Here is a 19,540-nt window from a genome sequence, read left to right as displayed (position 1 = left end):
CTGCAGCGAGAATAAAAGGTCATGCTCTGGATATTGGGTTGGATTTGGCCATAGAAGTCCCTTTCATAACTCACAGTTTTTTGTATGAGTGTTTCGATAAATGGACTCTGCGAAGACACTTCAAAAGCCGGCAACTTTTGAAGTGCTCCGCAGCACTTAACTACTAAACCCCCCAAACCCCCCCAAGCGATGTGGGAACTTAACCCCACAGGGTGCCCCGCTGCTAAGAGATAAAGACCCCCCAGACTCCCCGAGACAGGTTTTTCCCTTTCATAACTCACAGTTTTTTGTATGAGTGTTTCGATAAATGGACTCTGCGAAGACACTTCAAAAGCCGGCAACTTTTGAAGTGCTCCGCAGCACTTAACTACTAAACCCCCCAAACCCCCCCAAGCGATGTGGGAACTTAACCCCACAGGGTGGCCATAGAAGTCATCTTATGGCTTTTGTGTATACAAGTGAGTTCGGTGGTTTTTAAGCGAGACTAGCAGTCTAGCAATCAACCGATAAGAGGCTGGCCTGCTTTTCCCTTAGATTCAATGGTTGGTACCCAGCGCAAATTTCTTAAATCCAGACACTCATGTATTTGCGCTGGATTTAAAGTTCTATAAAGAACTCTATAGATTTAAAAAAGACACTCATGTAAATGGGTATCCAATGAGTATTTGTTATATTTTTTGAACATACTAAAGTAAAAATATATTAAAAATAATAGAGTTCAAAAATAATATAAATATCACCTAATTTTTATTTTCAAATAATAAAATTAATATTTAAAAAGTTGAATGCAATATTATTAATACAAAAAAGAACTATTTTTTACTACTTCTATTTATTTTCAAAACTTGACGTTCAATCTTTCATTTGTTTACCTTTACTTTTTCTCTTTTTCCTAAAAAAATTTATATTAATTACAATGACAATTAGGATTAGTTTGAAAAAAGAAAACAATCATGAAATCTTACTGTATTCAATCAAACAACTATAAAATATTAGATTATTTTATCAATTTACTAATATATATATATTATTTAATTATATATACATGGATTTGCATAAGATCTGGTATGAGTCTGAATTTTGATATGAATTATTGAAAATCAAACCCTACACAAGCCCCAAATTCTCTTATAGGGTCTAAGTCTGAATAAGGTTAGAAAACCCTTCTCAAGTATATTAAGTCCAGCTTGAATTTGGATAAAATCCAACCTATTGACATGACTAACGTGTTCGTGCCATCATATGTTCAATTGCATTGGCTCGTTTAGGTTAAAGGGTCATATGTTCAATTGCATTGGCTCTCGTTTAGGTATAAGGGTCGAAGAATGGATGGTTAAAAGTTTGGAGGGACACATTTTTTGTAAATGAAACAACTAAGATCTGAGGACGTTACACTAACCTTCAATCATTTTCAGGTCATTGCAGTGACGGAGCCAGAAAAAATTTTGAGTGGGGACAAAAGTAACATTAAAATTTTTTACCTACTCTTTTTTTAGTTTTTTAAGCAAAAAATTATTCACCAACAAATTAAAATGAACAAGTTTTTTTGAACTTACTTCAAATAAAATTTTGTAACCCACATATACTTTTAAAATATTAGTTCATGAACCAATTTAAAAGATCACGTAATTCTTTCACTTATTTCATAAAAAAAAACTCTAGAGATACAATTAAGATTATATCAAAATTTTATGGATATTGTAGGAATTTAAAGGGGAGTAGTGGGGGCACCTTAAATCCGCCACTGGGTCATTGCAAGCTGGGCATTCATTTGAAACCTCAAAGATTGAGGTTCAGTCTATTGTATTTCAGTTTGACGCAAAATGTACCTAAAATGCAAGTCGTATCCCGAGCACGCAAAATATCCTCAGAGTCAGAGCGGTATTTACGAGCTTGGCTCTATTTGATACATCGCGAATCTTGCATTGCCCCAAGAAAAAGGGCACATCATAGTAGACATTTTCCCAAGTTTTTTTTTTTTTAATAAAATCCCCACACACACACACACACACACACCCCCCCCCCCCCCCCAAAAAAAAAAAAACCCACCCAACCCGACAAAAAAGGAAAAAAAAGAGTGTGATGTAGAAAAAGTACTAGCAGCATGCAGAATTTACAAAAAAGAATTGCCAAAAAAAAATCCTAAAAGAACTAGAGGTTGATGTTAGCTATACACGAGGGATTTTAATCATTCCGCTAGCCAGAGCTGATGGAAGACCAAGAGTTTCAGTTCCAAATGTGCCTTCTGTAGACTCTAGCGCTCGAGAAGTTTGCAAAGCCATCTCGGAGTGAAGCTGCAAGCATGTCATGGCCAGCTGAAATAGATAAAACAGAGTGAATGATTTGAAAATCTCCCACAACAGCATATACAGCAGCAATTGAAGGAAAACACTTTTCAAGCCTTTCCCACGGAATAAAACTTACCAAGATGCAGTATATCTCAGTTTGACTTTCAAAGAACAAAATACAACGACACGACGAATAACAACTTAGCCTATTTGTGCCTACCATGCATAACATGGAAAGGAATGAAGCAAACCATAAAATGGTAGAAGATTCACACATCTCACTGCCCAACATATAAGTAAAGCATCTGGCAAAGATTCTATTAGTCTTAACAATATTTACTTTGTTTTCTTCCATTCTTTTACATGGGTTGTAATCTGCTAAGAATTAAGGAGTTTTAAGCCTGATGGACGGGCTGATGGCAAGGAAAAATATTTCTTATAAGAAGGGGGTGGGGCTGGTTACCACATCTTTTCATGAGTGTATCTTACTATTTTTTTTACTTAAACATGAGCACCAATTTAAGCATACAAAAAATAACTATGACCAATCTTTGTCATTCTCTAAATACAAAGAATGCTAACCATCTGCAAAATATGTGCAGGGGTATCTACCACACTATAGCAATGCAAGGCAATGTACTACCAACCCTACCCCGAAGTCTATACATCATCAACACCAATGCTAACCATCTGCAAAAATTCTGGTTCAATACTATGCGGCTTTGGTTACAAGAATTCTCTTTAATTCTCTCTTTACAGCTGTCAATTGTAAGATTATACATTTAAGATCTAATTTCAAACTAACACATTCTTTTCAAGAGTATATATTTTGTCTGCTAGCTGTTTCTCACTTTAGATGCAGCGAATACCCTGAGCCTTATACCACCAGCTACTTTACTATGACAATATAGAGATGTTTCCTAAGATATCACTAAGTCAGAAATCTAATCTAAAAGGTCCTCATAAATAATAAAGATGTCTAAATCCTGTTTCATGTGACTATCTGGAGCTGATATTGGTGGACAAGCATTTGCGTGTTTAAAGAAAGCTAGCACAAACAGTCATCACCTTAAGAATTTTGCTTACCATGTAACACTCTCTGTCTGTGTCTGATTCAGCTATATCATGAGCCCATGTGCGAATCCATTCGAGTCCTCTAGGAATTTCAGTATTTCCAGCCATTAATGCTGATGCAACATGAGTGGGATGGATGGCCACCAATATACATGAAGCCGCAAAAAGTACAGATCTTCTGACGTATGGTTCAATATGATGAGATATCTCCCTGTGTAATATAAAGAACATGATTGTGAGGTTAAAAGCATCCTCTCTTCACATAGAACAATATTTGTTTCCTTCTTCTGTATTTTCAACTAGAATGTGATAGGAATGATGCTCATCAATAGCACAACTGAGTACTATAATATAGAGCAGTAAAACAACACATAGAGATCTACTACCAGGTGACATGTATCTACCCATGAGTATATATGACATCCTCCTAACTTGCATTGTCTGGTTCAATATTACAACCAACAACGATCACAATTAAAAGCTACGCATGTCATTTTGGAATGTTCTTTACCTGACTCTTAACATATCCAGAAGAGGGGATGCCAAAACAGATGCTTCTGGATGCATGGCTGCAGATTTTATACAAACTCCAAGCATGAATATTAGTTTACCCAGGACAATAAAATCCCTACCAAGTAAATCAACACCATGCCTTTTCTTATCAAATCCTAACATGGCTGGCAGCATAAATGCTGCTGCATACTGGGGGAACTGATTCTGTGACTGTTCTAACTGGTTTTCATTTACAGATGACTGAAGGCTCCATCGACGTGTTTTTCCTCTCTGGATCTGACCCGGTCTAGGAGGAAGTTCTCTCTCATATGAATATGACCAATTCAATGGAGTTCCAGGTGTTGATATTTCCTTCCAAGAACTCGCCCCTGGAGGACCAATGTTTCTTGGGATGAACCATGGCTTATCTGAGACAGATGATATGAGGTTCCTTGGCTGATATTCTGGTTTTAAAAATTTCATACTCGCTAGCTCTTGTGCTGCACCAGTCATTACATCAAGAATCATAATTCGTTGGCTGACATCTACTGTAGCTGAGTATAGCAAGGTGTGTAGAGCCTCAAGAGATTCGAGTGGACAGGTCACAATCAGTGCAACTAATGCTTTTTGCCTCTTCTCTTCAGCTGATTCTTCTTCTCCTTCGGCTGTGAAATCAGAACAACGAACCTGAACCAGAGTTCTAGCCAGGTCACTAGCTACATATTTAAGTTCATCAGGTGATGCTCGAACAAGCTTCTCAGCAACATTAAGTGCTCCTTCGACCTGCAGAGAAAAGAGACATAATTATAGCTCCAGAATGTCTATGGTACAACCTTCAGGTAAGGCTTCCAATAGGTAGAATTATTAACTTCATATAACAGGTATTCATAATTTGCTGAATTGAAGATGTTGTCATTGGGAGAGAAAGGACTGATAGGATAACCTCCTGTAAAGTAGTTTGGATTCTGCATAAGAAACTGCAACACTCTGAAAAAAATAAGAAATCTATAGCTAGAAGCTTTACTTTGAAACTCAAAAAAACTATAATTTACATAGTATATTGCGAAATCAGCAGTGTCTTTATAACATAATTGTGCTATCAACAATGACTAGCAATTTTAAACATATGCAAAAGTACATTAAAGGAGGCACCAAAATTGAAGCTATACATGACAAAGGATTTTAGAATGAAAACCAGATTTCTTCCTTGCCTTACAACATTAGCAAATTTAGAGGGTTCTTTTATTTAAACTTTGTCACAGTAGAAGAAACTCACCCCATCAACATCATCAGATTTCCTTAATGCCCCAACCACATCAACCAACTGCGAGAATTTTCTTTTCAAATCCGCATCATCATCTGTTAAATCATATGGCTCTAAAGATGTGTCGCTCAAGGAATCAGAATCCTCACTTCCAAAATCATCACCCTCTCCATCAGAGATTAACTCGCCATTTAATGCAGCTGGATCAATAACCTCATCCGGATCAACTAATTTAAATTCCAACAGCTTCTGTTTCCTGCCTTTGACTTTCTTTCCCATATCAGCATCATCGACACCATTGGCTTCCTTTGCCATGTCTAAACCTTTAACTTTGTCAGCTTCTTCATCCTTGTGATGTGATTTAGCCACTGAACTTCTATCTGACATTGTTGGCTTAAACTCCCAATCAATGGTCTCATCATGGCAGTTATCGTCCAGATATAAAGGATTTTGGGGGTCAACAACTTTAGAAAATACTAAAGCAACGCTACTGGCCATTTTGCGGACCAAATGATCAGGGCTTTCCAGCCTACCTGTCACCAATCATTGAGAGATAAGAGCCAGCGAACAAGATAATTTCAATAACTAGCAAAAGGAGGAAAGATTACAGCTAACTCCTTGAAGAATTGAGTGGATAGCATCCTTTGTTGCATCTAAATCTTCCTTTGACATCTTCTCCAGGCAGAGGCCCAAAGCTGCAGTTACATCTGAAAACATTAAGGAGTCACAGGATGAAAAAAATTAAAAATAATAGCCCAAAAGATTGGAATAAAAGAATGTCAACCAATTACAACCGAAGAAAGAATAGAATAGCAAAAGTCCATGCTGAACAAGATTTTTTTTTCCATCCTTCTTAACGGCAGGAACATACTGATCCCCCCAGAGGCAAAATCATTCCATAACCACATATATTAATGACAAGCAAGCAATTTTGACTGGCAAGTACAGATACTAAGACCAAGTATTTGATTGGACCTCTCCCCCACATAATGGATATCAAAAGAAGATATTGCACCTCGTTTCAAATGAGAAAACAATAAGAAAGGATACAAGCTTGTTGCTCAAGCCTAGATGATTGCACAAACTCTCGTTTGGACCACACTGAAACAAGACGCTGCATTGTCTCCACTAGGCGATGAGCATGATAAGCTTTTGTCAGCAAAGTATTATCAGGGGAACATTCAAGAATAGCAAAGTGAAGAATCCATCTCAGGCAACAGATAGGAAATACTTTCCAGAGCAAAAATTTGTCAACAAACATAGACCTGAAAAAGGAGGGAATTTAGTAAATTGTCACTGTTACCAGAGATGCTTCCACATTTATGTAATTTGCAAAGATACAGAATTGCCCTAAAGAATATACATTGTATGCTTGATATATATATATATATATATATATATATATATTCCATGTGACATGTCTTAAAGGAAGAATCAGAAAATAAATTCACAAAAACTTTTCCATGAAAGCATCTCACATTGTTGCTCCCACTAAGTTTACTAATACTGATTTAGCCATTTGAAACATCCCAATTCATTCTCATTGCAAACAAATTGACTATCACTATCTAGAAAAATCTTTAAAGGCTGGAGAAAAGGAGATGGATAAACCTAATCAAAGGTTGGTTCTCATAACTACGATGAAACAGGATCCACAAAATCCAGTAAGCTTCAATATCATTTGTATTTTGAGCTGCTAGTTGATGCAAGAGCTGCTCAGACAATCTTTCCACGGCATAAGAATCTTTAATCTCCTCTATCACTCTTGACCAAAATCTTAGACCGGGTTTTAACTCAAATGTCTTGTTAACAGACACATTAGCAGTTCCAGACAAAAAATTGCGAGCTTGACAGAGGACTCGGGGGATCAGTTCACTTAGCAGCACATCTGTGAAAAGTAAAGATTCAAACCTGAGGCTTATTTTGGTGTAGCAGAGTATTATAAAGTCAGGAGGGGGAAATATCTAGCACTCCATATTTTGAAAAAATTTTACCAGCTGATCCTCTCCGACAAATTCGAGCAACTATTTCTCCAATAAAGACAATTGTATCATGTGTATAAATTTTATTGCAGCTGTCCACTCCATCAGGTAGATTCTTGTCCCATTCTTCTGCTCCAGAGAGGAGTTGGGTAGTAATACTCTTGAAAAACAAACTAAGATATCCAGGTAAGGAATACAGACAGGCAGAGGGACAAAGAGAATGAAAAGTAGCCACAGCTCATAATGATGCATGACCACAACTGATAGATCGAGAACATGAACAAAATTCAAGTTTAGTGGAGGAAAGCAAAACTACAGCAAAAAGATTCCTCTATGACCCATTTAGTTCTTAAGGCAAGAAGAGAAGAACTTGAGAACCAATTCAGTAAGCCAAATGGTAACCAACTACCAATAATAGACACCGTAAGCAACAATATGTGGTCAACTACTTATCTTTGGATCTATGGTGAGTAATCAGAGTAACTTGGCATACTGAACAGGCACTGAAGTTTTACTCACGGATGAAATTGTTTACTATTCCTCTAGTTACAAGGGCACAAATTAGATAAACTCATGAAAAACAGACAGTACCAATACTTAAAGTAATAAGGATACTGTGATGAAAGAGCACTAGAGATTCCGGGTCGAGCCTTATCAGGAATAGAAGTAACAAGTTGTGCCAACATGGAAATAGCCTGCTTGAGCTTGTCACCAGTAAGCTCCTCACTTTCGCATTGAAAATTAAATTCTTTAACCATTTGAAAAGCACCATCATTTTCAACCAAGCAAAGTACAAGTAATCTGCCATAAATGTCAAGGAGCAATAGGTTCAGCTACTATCTCCTCGTACTGGCACATCCAGGAAAAACAAGAATTATAGCATGACAGATATCTTTGTAACTCTTGTAGCATCTGGTAGAGACACTCAGAGACAAGCAGCATAGCTACTTGAGCACATATACATGAATGTTTACATGTGAGTGAGTCGGCCTATGAATATATGCATGGGTCAAAACTACAAAATAATTAATGGTCTTCACATGAAATGTTCAAAGAGACTTTAGTAAAATTCCATAATTGGAACATGAACAAAAACTTGAGTACATCTCTTGACTTTGTCCGCTTTTACTTTGAGTTAGGCAGTTATTGATTCTCCTAGTCTTCATACCTTTTCTTCCATGCCTTTCCATCTATTGGAAAGCTGGAGGAAGTTATCCTTTTCCCATCGAGAGCAAATCAAACTACTTTCTTCCTAAATCAGATCTCATTAAAACTAGTCGAATAAATAGTAATATTTGTAACATCAATCTACTAATTGTTGGGGATGCATCTTTCTCACCAATTTTACTCATTATTATTTTTGTAAAGTGCTTCTAGACTTGTGTTTGCTTTTCGTCATTCTCTTCACTCATTTCTCTTGCTGATTTGGTGTATGAAGGAAACCAAAATTTGAACACGGGACATAATTGCAACAAAAGATGTCAACTTTTATTGGGAGAATAAAACAGCTAAAATTAGATAAGAAACAACATCTCAACATGTATAGATAATTTGATAGTTGACAGAAAGCAACTCAAATGGCAACAACTGTGTACACTTATAGACTACAGGAATGGCCCATGTATCCATATATACCCTGAGTATTATTTTAAAACATTTGATAGGCCTTGTGGCCCCTTTATTCATGAAACATAAACAGTATAATAATAAATGCCTTCTTAATTATGTCCAACAGCACCACTAAGAATGGAAAAAGGAAATCAGCTAATCCTTCACGAAGTGACATAGTCAACAAATTGCATAAGAATCATAAGAATCACCAAACAGACCACACAGAAGGAAAACTGAATTCCCACAAACCATTACCTTTCAGCATTTGAATAAACAGCACTAGTGTCATACCTAGTGCTTCCTCTGTTCTGCAGACAAGGAACCATAGCTTGAACAACCTCAGTCATACGGCCCTTGACAAAAAACACATCGTATACATTTTTCCTTGCGGAAATGGGAAAACAAACCAGCCAATCAGAAGCAACATCTACACATAAACACCAATTGTCATCAGAAGTCATGCACAACAGTCACCTGTTAAACAGAAAGTAAAGAAATATAACCCAAAAGCGGATATATTCTCCTTCTTTTCTGCTTGGTTCGCAAAAGCAAAACAAGTATCCAAGGTACCTTAGAAGCTTAAGTTCACACATATACACGTAACATAGCACTATATTCTTTCTTTTTACTTTCTTAGTTTCCATTTTCACTAAGGGACATTTACTGGTACTTCTGTTAGCACCGGCAACCTTTTCTCTTTTCTCCTTTTTTTTTTGTTTGGTTATATAGAAATCAACATTAATATTGTCTCGAACAATAAGAATGCACAATCATTGAGGCTCTTCATCCATTTGTTCTCTTAATTATAGTAAAAAAACTGGATTCCGGAAGAAACTCACAACGAAAAAAATAAAAAATTAAAAACAAAAAAAAAATCCACACTTAAGCACGCACTAGTAAACTAAACCCAAAAAAAAAAAATCAAACTTTCATTGTTTTGTCTGTACCATATAGTAAAACTCGAGCAAGAGCTGGAAATGCAGCTCCTTTGTAAAAAACCTTCCACCATTCTTTTCTCTGATTTTCACTTAGTGCCTCCGCGCTGCGCACCTATAGTTTGAAATTAAAAGAACCATTAAGATCCACAATTCTGTTCTACAATTATTTTGCATGCATAATAACAGATAAATAACTAAATTTTTGAAGTACCTCATCCCTGTATTTTTCACTGATGCTACCTAATAAACAGTTTAAAAAAAAAATAAATCAGCCAAAAAAAAAAGTAGTAGCAGGTATTAGTGAAATGGATTAAGAAACAGTAAATTCACCTATGAAAGACAGAGTCTCGAGGGGGAAGAGAAGGGCGGCGAGAGAATAGACGGCGGAGATGACTTGGTCGACGTGTTTGGAGCCGTTGATTGAGGCGACGACGTTTCCCACCTTCTCCAATACGGCTTTCTCCTCCACTTCTCCCATTATCCTTCTTCTTCTTCTTCTTCTTCTGCGAGCTCTTCTGTTTCTGTTTCTCCAATACAAATGAACGGTTTACACTGGAGGGTCGGGTTTATCCAGATTCATCAACCCGCCCAGTTACTAGTTTCTGTAATTTATTATGAATACTTGTAAACCCCCTAATATTAGCCTCGGTAACACTTTTTACCCCCAAAATATTTCTGGACAGAAATATCTCAAAATATTTCAACGAGTCAAACTCTAATAGTACCATACCCGAGCCGGAACTCGATCACTATTAGTGCCACTTGACCTTGAGCTCAAGTATAAACTTCGGCTCGAACTTGACTCGACATAATGGAAATTAAGTTCGAATTCGACTTGTTCAAATTTGAATAAACTGCAAGCTTTATTTAGCTCGAGATTAAGTAAGTTTTTCTTTTCTTGTTTTAATTTTTTACATTTTAGGTTTATCAAATTACCATTTTGTCATCCGTCACTTTTTTTCACTAAACATTACTTCAAGTGAATTTATTGAAATACGAACCAATAATTGTCATTCCATAATTAAAATATATAATATATAAATAAAATAAATACTTGATTATTCTTGTCAATTACCTGAGTATTTACTACTAATGCTCAAACTCTACTCATTCACTTATTACATAAAACAAGTAGCTCGAGTTCGAGGTCGAACTCAGTCAAATCGAATTCGAGCCAAACTTTTGACCAAACCGCTTATAAGTTACTCGCAAGCAACTTGGCTCGCCAACACCCCTATTTTAGACATTATTTTGATGTTTCCCTCCCCTTTTAGAGTAGATTTTGGACATATTTTATATGGATAAAACTTTTCTACACTACCACTAATAATGTATTTAGCGTATATTAACTTTGGTTAGAACATGTTGCACTTGGATTGACATGTCTAGTTAGAACATTTTGCAAGAGATTTTTTTTTTTTTTTTTTTTTTTTTTTGTAGCAGGGAGTATTGGAGTAATGGGATTTAAGAATTAGAAAGGGAGTAATGGGATTTAAAAATCAGAAAGGCGAGAGAGAGACTTGAATTTATGATAACTTCAAAAGAATTCTTTGACACTATATAGGCTTGCCCTTTTTGTGGATAATGGATGGTATGGTGCTAGAAAATGGAGCTTGCACTGATAAAATAAAAGGACGGAGATAAAACCATTTCTGAAGTCTTTAAAAACAAAAGTTGGTTGAATTCTGTAACTCGCTCAGCTATAGTTTTCACTATATCGAACCGAATGACTGATTCTTAGCAGTTGATGATGGCAAATTCATTTCCATACTGATTCATCATCCCAAAATTGATTGCATACAATCCACCATTTCATAACTGAGAACTCTATGGGCATCACCACACAAACATTCTATAAATGAATCTACCAAATAAAAAAAAAAATGTTGCGATTCTGTCTCACTGAAACAGCAGGTTCTACACTCTTCAGTATTTGTTGCTATCCCTGATGAACAAGAAAGAGTTTCGAAGACTAATAGAGCTGACACAGATTCATGAGATGGAAGAAAATAACAAGGAAGAATTTGTTCCCCCAAAGCCAAAAGAATTTGACATGGCCGCTTTGATAATCATCTCCTTTGAAGCAGTAAGAGGCATGAAGTCATTACTGAAAACTGGATCTGGTTCTGTTAGATTAAGTGTCAACGGAGCAATCCCCTGCCATGATATTTCCACACGAGAAAAGGAACACAAATATGAGTTCACAATAACCAAAGGACCGCAATCTGTGCCCAAGAAAATTTTTCCAGTAGACCAGACTTGACTCAAATGAAGGGAATTTCCCATGAAAGACATCCCAAATTTTGCGAAACAACAAAAATAACTAGGTTGAGAGATGCTAGTAATTTGCAGCATTAGCCTGCCCCATATGAGAAGCTTTCACCTATAGAAAGAAATTCCAGCAATTTAATTATATGCGGTAGCACCAGACTTGCATCCGCATAATCACATTCTGTTACTGATAGTGTGAAAAAGTTCACCAATAGGTGTCCCGGGATTTGGTGAGCTCGTGCTAAATGCTTTTTGTGATTAAAGGTAAGAGGGTAATTAAGGAAATGTTGATTATGGTTTGAAGAACATTGGAAATCTTGACTGAACTTCCCTTACATGGTGTATAGCCAAAACAGTGAATATTGCTTCCACAGCTCCAGCTGCCCCAAGAAGATGGCCCATAGCTCCCTGATTCATGTTATTCGAACATTACAAATTTAGGATTTTTCAGGCACGGAAGATAAAACATTGTAACACATCAATCATGATACAAATTTTCTATGCAGTGATGAGCAAAATGGTTGTTGGATCATACAAGATACTACAAGATCAATTACGAACCATTTCAATTGCTTTATTTTCCAAGACAAAGTCAAGCCAGTGAGTTTTATTTCCCTTTTTGGGACAACTGAAAATAAAACAAATTTAACAGACCCTATCCCTTTTCTGATCTAAGTACCATCGCTCTTCTTTTTTTGTGCCAGAAGTACCTTCGCACCTTTCAACTCTCCCCAAATTTCTATCCCAGTCCCAATGAGGTGAGAGATTTAAGATTACCTATAACTAACCCCACCCTTACCAGGCTTTGCAATTTCTCCCTCCCTCTATTTCTAAAATTTGATAAAAGAGAATTCTTATCAGCTTCAAAATGTGACAAGTGACATCAAAACAAGCAGAAAATATAAGTTGCAGTTGCCACAAACCCCAACCATAAGGGATAGTCCAATATGAACGATTTGGTAGATTAAGGGCTGGAAAAGTGGCTCGTGGTGCTGGAAATGAATTTAACAGTGGATCTAAGTTGCCTATTCTTAGTTTTGTGCTTGTGAATTTGAGAATGGATTCCTTGGTGTCAATGGAGGGGTAGAGTTATTGGTGCTGTTTGGTGTTCGCAAGACCTTGGCTGAGGTTGATAAGGGCTTTGGAAATCTCTATTTACGGTGCTTAATAATGATTGTTGTCACAACTTTACAGAATGGAACAAACGTCTGAGTGTGAGAAGTACGGGAAGATGAAACATAATGCGGGAAAAGGGTGATGCATCTGGCTCTACTCTATGGACACATCACACGAGATATCATATAAAAGTAGGTTTAACCTGTTATTCATGAATTTCAAAAGGTGAGTTTCATCACCCAAACAGTAATTCCTAGTTAATCGGAGAAAACAAAAAAACTAAATGCTTTTCGCTCCCCACCCTACTTTCTGAACTCTAACAATTTGAACAAGAAAACAAAAGCAAGGTAGTGAAATGGGTGCTAAAATGTCAGTCAAAAAAAAATGTAAGATCAACAAATATAATTACAGAAGTAGTTGTTCAACAGGATGACAATCTCTAAATCCTGTAATTCAACGTGAAGAAGAAGATCCACATAAAGTTCCTGAAAATTTTGAAACTCTTATCATTTTGACAATGCAATCTCCAAATGACGCTGATATACTGAATGTCCAAGAAAACCCAATAGTACGATATGCATATTACCTTTGTAGAAGACAAGGCCAAAGAACCAGATGTTGCATGTGTTGAAAATACAGACTTTATCGCATTCGCTTCCACAGCGTCACCTAAGTATTAAAGTAACATATGAGTGGAAATACTCAAAAAAAAAAAAAATTAGTGCAGAAAATACTCAATACTTTCATGACAATTAGTAAGTTCTTAGTGAATGGTTCTGCAATTGGACAATTTACCCAAAGGTGTAGATGTAGCATGGGCATTAATGTAATCCACTTGGTTAGGATGGAGACCAGACTGCCAGTGTCAGAAAAGCAAACTGTTAGAAACATTTTCATCAATACAGCAACACAAAAATTGTTTAAAGTTTCCCAAGATTCTTAACATCTGAATGCATAAGAACCAAAAGAGTAGGACTTAAAAGGGAGGTCAAGTCCATGCACACAAGTTCTAGGGAGTTCTTCTTATCCTTCAACAAGCAGCTTATATAATTACCTCCCACATCTTCCCCACACTCTCTTACAACCCCAAAAAGAAATCTTACAAAAACCAAATGCTTTTCGCTCCCCACCTAAACCCTGACAGAAGAAAGAACAGAATTTTAGAAACTTGCTTGTGCACCACTAAAATAGTATAGATATGTGAGAGAATAACCCAAAAAGTAACAGGTGGCAAAGCTCCAAAGAGGAATCACCTGAAATCTCGTTATGTTATCTTGTTATGTTGTCAGACAAGATTATGTTTTGTTATGCTTCTTGAAAGTGACCAACTATATGAACAAAGAGTGTTAAAGTAATTGGAAAAATCTATAGATATTTGTCCACTAGTCATGCTTATAAAACCTACAAGAAAACACGAAATGGACAATGCTGACCTGCTCTAAAGCACGTGTCATGGCTAAAATGGCACCCCTTCCGTCAGCATGTGGTTGTGTAATGTGATATGCATCACCTGAAGAAAGAAATATGTGCAGTTACAAGCTCAACAGAAGAATGAATAGAAGGATCAAGGGATAAGAAAATGTATGATTGCAGTACTATCGTAACAAACAATCCAAAGCCCAAACCTGACATCCCATAACCACGGAGTTCTGCATAGATTTTAGCTCCTCGCCTCTGTGCATGTTCTAGCTCCTTAAGAAATTAAAAGAAGTCACTGCAATCAATGAAAGATTTCAAGAAAAGCATATTTAAGAAGCACAAAAAGTTGTTTAACAACTGAATCCATAAAAAGGACTTTTCCTGAGATTTGTACATACCTATGCGAAGTTATCCGTTAGAAATTCATAATAGGGCTTTTCATGAGCTTTGTACATCCAAAAGTTACCTTTCTTTTATCTGTTAATTTCCTCCCATTCTCTCACTTACCAATCAAAAGTAAAAAAAGGAATTACTAACAGACACATGCAATCATTTTGCATCTAATGCATGTTCTGCCATTTTCTCGATTGACATTTATCCTCAGAGTCCACTAGTATGTGTGAACTAGTGAAAAATGTGACTCAATATACATATTGTCATCAAATAAGCCACTAATTGCATGTAAAACATTACATAGACCAACCAAGAAAACCTCAAGACCAAGTAGAAATTGGATGCTACAACTTATTTTCTTAATTGGGATAATGATCTTCACATCTTATATTTCTGCAAAGGGAAGTTTGATTACTATATCTGTGACTAAACTCACCTCCAACACCATGATACCAGAACCTTCAGCTATCCTGTATTTTAATAAAAGTTAAGAGAAGCTGAAAGAACTTGTGTTATGCAATCCAATATACTCAGGATAACAGACAAGCAACTTACACAAATCCATCACGGCCACAATCAAATGGTCTTGAAGCTTCTTCAGGGACAGAATTGTACTTTGTGGTCAATGCCCTCGATCTGCAAACAAAAAAGTAAGTAGCATTAATGCTAGTATTTTCCATGGCTTCATGCAGACTTTTCTTTCCGGGAAGGTGATACTTTTGCATTTTGAAAAAATTGGAAAAGTAGATAAGATTCTTCTCCAGATGTTTAGCAAATGACAGAGTATTGCCTTGTGAAATGGAAAAAAACCAACTACTGTTTATTTTCCTATGTTTCAGCAGACAAATAATGCAATATAGAAGAAAGAAAAGAAAGGATCTAATAGATAAGCCAGCAATAAAAAGTTCTAATTTTTCAAAGCTTAAGGAGCAATGAGTTTCAATGATTATGACTGCAAAAATGAAATAGATAAATAATACAAGTGCTTAACATCAATCGTTAGCACATTGGCCATGAAAATAAAGCTCAAAATGTTTAGACACCTCTACACATTTTATTTCTCGCTCACTTACCTAATGTCAAAAAACATACAATTCCACCCATAAGACATTAAAAAACACTCCCTGCCAAAAGCCAACATATTCTGCTCCTCTTCGTGACTTTGCGACAAATATCTAGGATGTCAATCATATGTTTACCAGACAACAGTACAAACTGTCTATTAAAAAGCAATACAAGCCGACAAAGCTGAAGCATCACTAGAAACAACTTAGATGCGGGAGCTTTAACTATCGTTAATAGTGAAACAATTCAAGTCTAATCCAAATAGAACAGAAAATTAATGATAGATGCATCTGAGTGAAATAGGTTAGCTAATTTTTCACTTATTTATGATGAGCAAGCAAGAGCTCATTGCTATCTTGCCCCACATTTTTATGCATTCAGATATCCCTCAGCAAAATAAAGCAAAAGATGTAAGCCAGGACAATCATCCAAAATCAACAATTGCCTTACCTACAAAATCCTGCTATTGACAATGCATCTATACTGGCTTCAGTACCCCCAGCAACCATGACATCAGCATCTCCAAATTGAATCATCCTAGCAGCGTCGCCTATAGAATGCGCTCCGGTAGCACAGGCTGTCACTGCGGCATGATTTGGCCCCTAAATTCAAAGTCAAGACTAGAATATACAACTACATCCATATTATTACAACTCTCTCTCTCTCTCTCTCTCTCTCTCTCTCTCTGCCTTCATTACATCCTCTTTATGTAAGAGTTAGGAATTGATCACATACCTGGAACCCATAAGTCATGCTCACATGCCCAGAAGCCATATTGATCAGTATCCGTGGGATGAAAAATGGACTGAGCCGGCGTAGGCGCTTCATTCAAAGGAGGAGATGTCATTTTAATGAAAAAATGTCACATTATGTGAGCAATGTCAGAGGTTATTTTCAAGTCTCTAGCTGAGACCAACAGAAATAGACTGAGTAATGACAAAATTCATTTCAGACTGCAGACAAATCAACCAACCTTCTCACAAATTATTCTCGATGCATCCAATATATCACAGATGCTCCCAGTTCCCGCCCCGATGGAGACGCCCTGATAATTTGCATCTTATATACTAAGTATACCAAATAAAAAGTTGAGAGCATAAACCTTTCTATCACAAAACGAAGTCATTACAGTTTTTTCCTTCTCATTTTGTTCACTAGGCAACCAATTCGCAGCTTTAAGAGCCTCATCAGCAGCACATAGAGCATAGCCTATAAACCTTGCAATTGATCTATGGTCCTGAAAACAATGCCAGCTAAAACATTACCATATACATATTGTGGCTTAAGAAATACTCTTTATGTACATACTGCAAAAGCCGTGCCCTCCAACCAGAAACAATTGAGAGGGATGAAGTCTAATCTCAAAAATGGTCAAATTTCACCAAATTGACATCACAAATCTGGTAGGTATCATTTTATCATAATAGTTAGTTTATTTTTAGATTTTCTTTTAACAAGATTTATGTTCAGCTTTTTGGACTTCTAAGTAACTTAATTTACAGTTAAACAAAAAGGCCTTAAGATTTTATATGTTATCATAATTATGATATAGTCAATCAATCAGTTCTCTTAACAGTAAACATGTACAATTTTGGCCATTTGCTTACCTGGTAGGGGAACATTAACCATCAAACATTATGATTATTTGCCAAAAAGTGGTCTTACAAGTCCATCATTGCTATGACATACTAAAAGCATTTAAATTTCCAGCATTGAAATCACACTCAAATTAGAATATGAGAAGAAACAAGTTACTCATCTGAAAAACAGATAAAGAAATAAATAATTGAATTTGGCATTCCTTCACTTAGACAAACTACGTCCAGGATCCAAAGCCTGCAATAGATCAAATTTTGGTCTAAGCTAGTTCATATCCCCTTTCTCAAATTCATTTTAGTTGCCACTCAGACCAAAGCATTATAATCTAGAAAAGACCTATTACCTTAGAATTTAGCCACAACGCCTCATTGAATTCACCCGCGTTGCTCCCACAAGGCACAATTGCAGCAACTTTGGATGCCAACTGATCAAATGTAAGCAACTGGATATCTTTATCAAATCCATCCATCTTCAAATCTTCAGGGGTTATTGCTCTCACTCCACATTGCCCTGCTGTTAGGCACTTCCAAGTCGTCTCTACCCCACACCCCAAAGGTGTCACCAACCCTAGCCCTGCCACAATCCCACCATAAGAAGCAAAAATGCACTTCCTGGTTCCTCATGCACACACGATATATCAACTTCACAGCAAAATATAAGTCCTTTCTTCAAAATTCTAATCATATTAACCTTACAAAATAAGGGCTCGAGTTCAATTCATCCCATACTTTGATCATTAACATCATTGAATTACCTCCCTCCACCTCACAGTTTTCATCAAAATTCAGATTTTTTTCTTTCTTATTTTTCATTTTTTCTAATGACTTTGTATGCTTCATTTATGAAGTAATCTAGTAATTCACAAATCATAAACGATACTCTTGCTACTACTTTAAATAAACCACTCTAGGGAGAATGAATTTCACTACATTTCTTACCTCTTTTTCATTTCACATCTTTCTTTTTAAATCAATTTTAGACACAAAAAAAATGACCACTCCAATAATATCCCTTTAACATATTCTTCTTCCTTCTCATTTCTTTTTGAAAAAAGAATGGAATTTTACATGAAAAACAACAATGAAATTTAACTTTTTCTAGACCCTTAATTCTATCTTATCACCATATTCAAGAAAATAAGAACAAAATGAGTACCCGTGACTACAACTCTCCGAAGGGGCCTAGACGGGGGAGGCCCAAAGGCTGCAGAAGAGGAAAACAGTCTACCGAGCAGCTGATTGTGATGTTGCCGTCTTATTTTACTGAAATAGTGGTGAATTCCATTGCCAAACCCCCACATTTTCATCCCAGAATTCGCTGTTTTCCTCTTCCTCGGAAACCCATTCAGTAGCTGTCCTGGGTTTAACCTCTTTGGTCGAGATTAGTTTGCTGGACATAAGTACCCTTATGAATCGGACTTACTTTTTGCTTGTAAATTTCTGTTTTCTTTTCTTCCTCCATTCTTCTCATTTTGACTTATTAAATCTCATATTTGAGTTTGAATTTATTATTATTTGAGTTCAGTTCAGTCAAATTTTGATAAATTAAACTCATACAAATTTATGTGTATAAGTATGTATTCAAAATTTATGTTCAATTACTCGGATTTAAAATAAATTCAAAAAGATAATAAATATTGAAACTCAATTCAATTATTTGATTTAAGTATATATTTTTCTTGTCAAAAATTTGATCTAAGTACATAATTAATCTATTATCTATTAATTCCATTGGAATCAAATTTAACGTAAGAAATTTTCTTTTATGACTTTTCATACTTTTTGTTTATTATACTTAAATAATATTATATACATATATAATAGGATAAAAAATAGTTGAATACATAAATTATAATTGGTCAAATATATGCCACACAACTAGAAAAATCTTAATAAATTATTGTATGTGAAAAATTAGATGTGCATGATTAAAAGAGAAAATTACTTTTCAAAATTCTAATATTCAGCATGATAATGAATAAATGTCTCTTAAATTCCGGGATTTTACCTTCTTAGGCCACTTGGGTAC

At 36.0% G+C, this 19,540-nt stretch overlaps 2 protein-coding genes across 7 annotated transcripts; both read right to left on the bottom strand.

The window, feature by feature from the left end:
* Positions 1–2,085: 2,085 nt before the first annotated feature.
* Positions 2,086–10,302, bottom strand: LOC140005245 (uncharacterized). The gene is made up of 13 exons (XM_072045931.1): positions 9,980–10,302; positions 9,861–9,889; positions 9,659–9,761; positions 8,967–9,138; positions 7,716–7,901; positions 7,113–7,273; positions 6,730–7,006; positions 6,169–6,383; positions 5,727–5,825; positions 5,131–5,651; positions 3,874–4,637; positions 3,375–3,573; positions 2,086–2,315 (listed from the first exon to the last, which is right to left on the bottom strand). Exons 1-13 carry the CDS (start codon positions 10,125–10,127, stop codon positions 2,169–2,171), a joined length of 3,021 nt encoding a protein of 1,006 aa, XP_071902032.1. The 5' UTR covers positions 10,128–10,302; the 3' UTR covers positions 2,086–2,168.
* A 1,125-nt stretch (positions 10,303–11,427) lies between these two features.
* LOC113739832 (3-oxoacyl-[acyl-carrier-protein] synthase, mitochondrial) lies at positions 11,428–19,176 on the bottom strand. 6 transcript variants are annotated; one of them, XM_072045928.1, is made up of 15 exons: positions 18,668–19,164; positions 17,856–18,085; positions 17,043–17,150; positions 16,887–16,958; positions 16,649–16,735; positions 16,364–16,515; positions 15,404–15,484; positions 15,285–15,318; positions 14,662–14,728; positions 14,470–14,546; positions 13,832–13,892; positions 13,623–13,705; positions 13,446–13,521; positions 12,257–12,328; positions 11,642–11,806 (listed from the first exon to the last, which is right to left on the bottom strand). In XM_072045928.1, exons 1-15 carry the CDS (start codon positions 18,816–18,818, stop codon positions 11,784–11,786), a joined length of 1,374 nt encoding a protein of 457 aa, XP_071902029.1. In that variant the 5' UTR covers positions 18,819–19,164; the 3' UTR covers positions 11,642–11,783. The 6 variants fall into 6 exon arrangements, 4 of the variants coding, with proteins under 4 accessions (XP_027122989.2, XP_071902029.1, XP_027122990.2 ...); XM_027267188.2 differs by lacking the exon at positions 13,446–13,521 and having other exon boundaries at positions 11,428–11,806; positions 18,668–19,157; XM_027267189.2 differs by having other exon boundaries at positions 11,784–12,328; positions 18,668–19,168.
* Between the last annotated feature and the right edge of the window lie 364 nt (positions 19,177–19,540).

Source organism: Coffea arabica, chromosome 4c, assembly GCF_036785885.1.
Source record: "Coffea arabica cultivar ET-39 chromosome 4c, Coffea Arabica ET-39 HiFi, whole genome shotgun sequence".
NCBI lineage: Eukaryota > Viridiplantae > Streptophyta > Magnoliopsida > Gentianales > Rubiaceae > Coffea > Coffea arabica.
Note: the sequence above shows the minus strand (reverse complement) of the source record. Positions and strands in the feature narration are given on the sequence as shown.

Bases quoted from the DNA above. Each gene is read 5' to 3' on its own strand.
- LOC140005245 (XM_072045931.1), bottom strand. From the start codon at position 10,127: ATGGGAGAAGTGGAGGAGAAAGCCGTATTGGAGAAGGTGGGAAACGTC. The intron at 5,826-6,168 runs GTATCCTTTCTT...TAATGTTTTCAG, and splicing joins TAGGCTTGAGCAACAAGCTT to ATGTAACTGCAGCTTTGGGC. The intron at 3,574-3,873 runs GTAAAGAACATT...TATATTACACAG, and splicing joins CTGGATATGTTAAGAGTCAG to GGAGATATCTCATCATATTG.
- LOC113739832 (XM_027267189.2), bottom strand. From the start codon at position 18,818: ATGAAAATGTGGGGGTTTGGCAATGGAATTCACCACTATTTCAGTAAA. The intron at 18,086-18,667 runs GTACTCATTTTG...GGATTGTGGCAG, and splicing joins TCGGAGAGTTGTAGTCACGG to GGCTAGGGTTGGTGACACCT. The intron at 16,736-16,886 runs GTTGGTTGATTT...CTTTGAATGAAG, and splicing joins CGAGAATAATTTGTGAGAAG to CGCCTACGCCGGCTCAGTCC.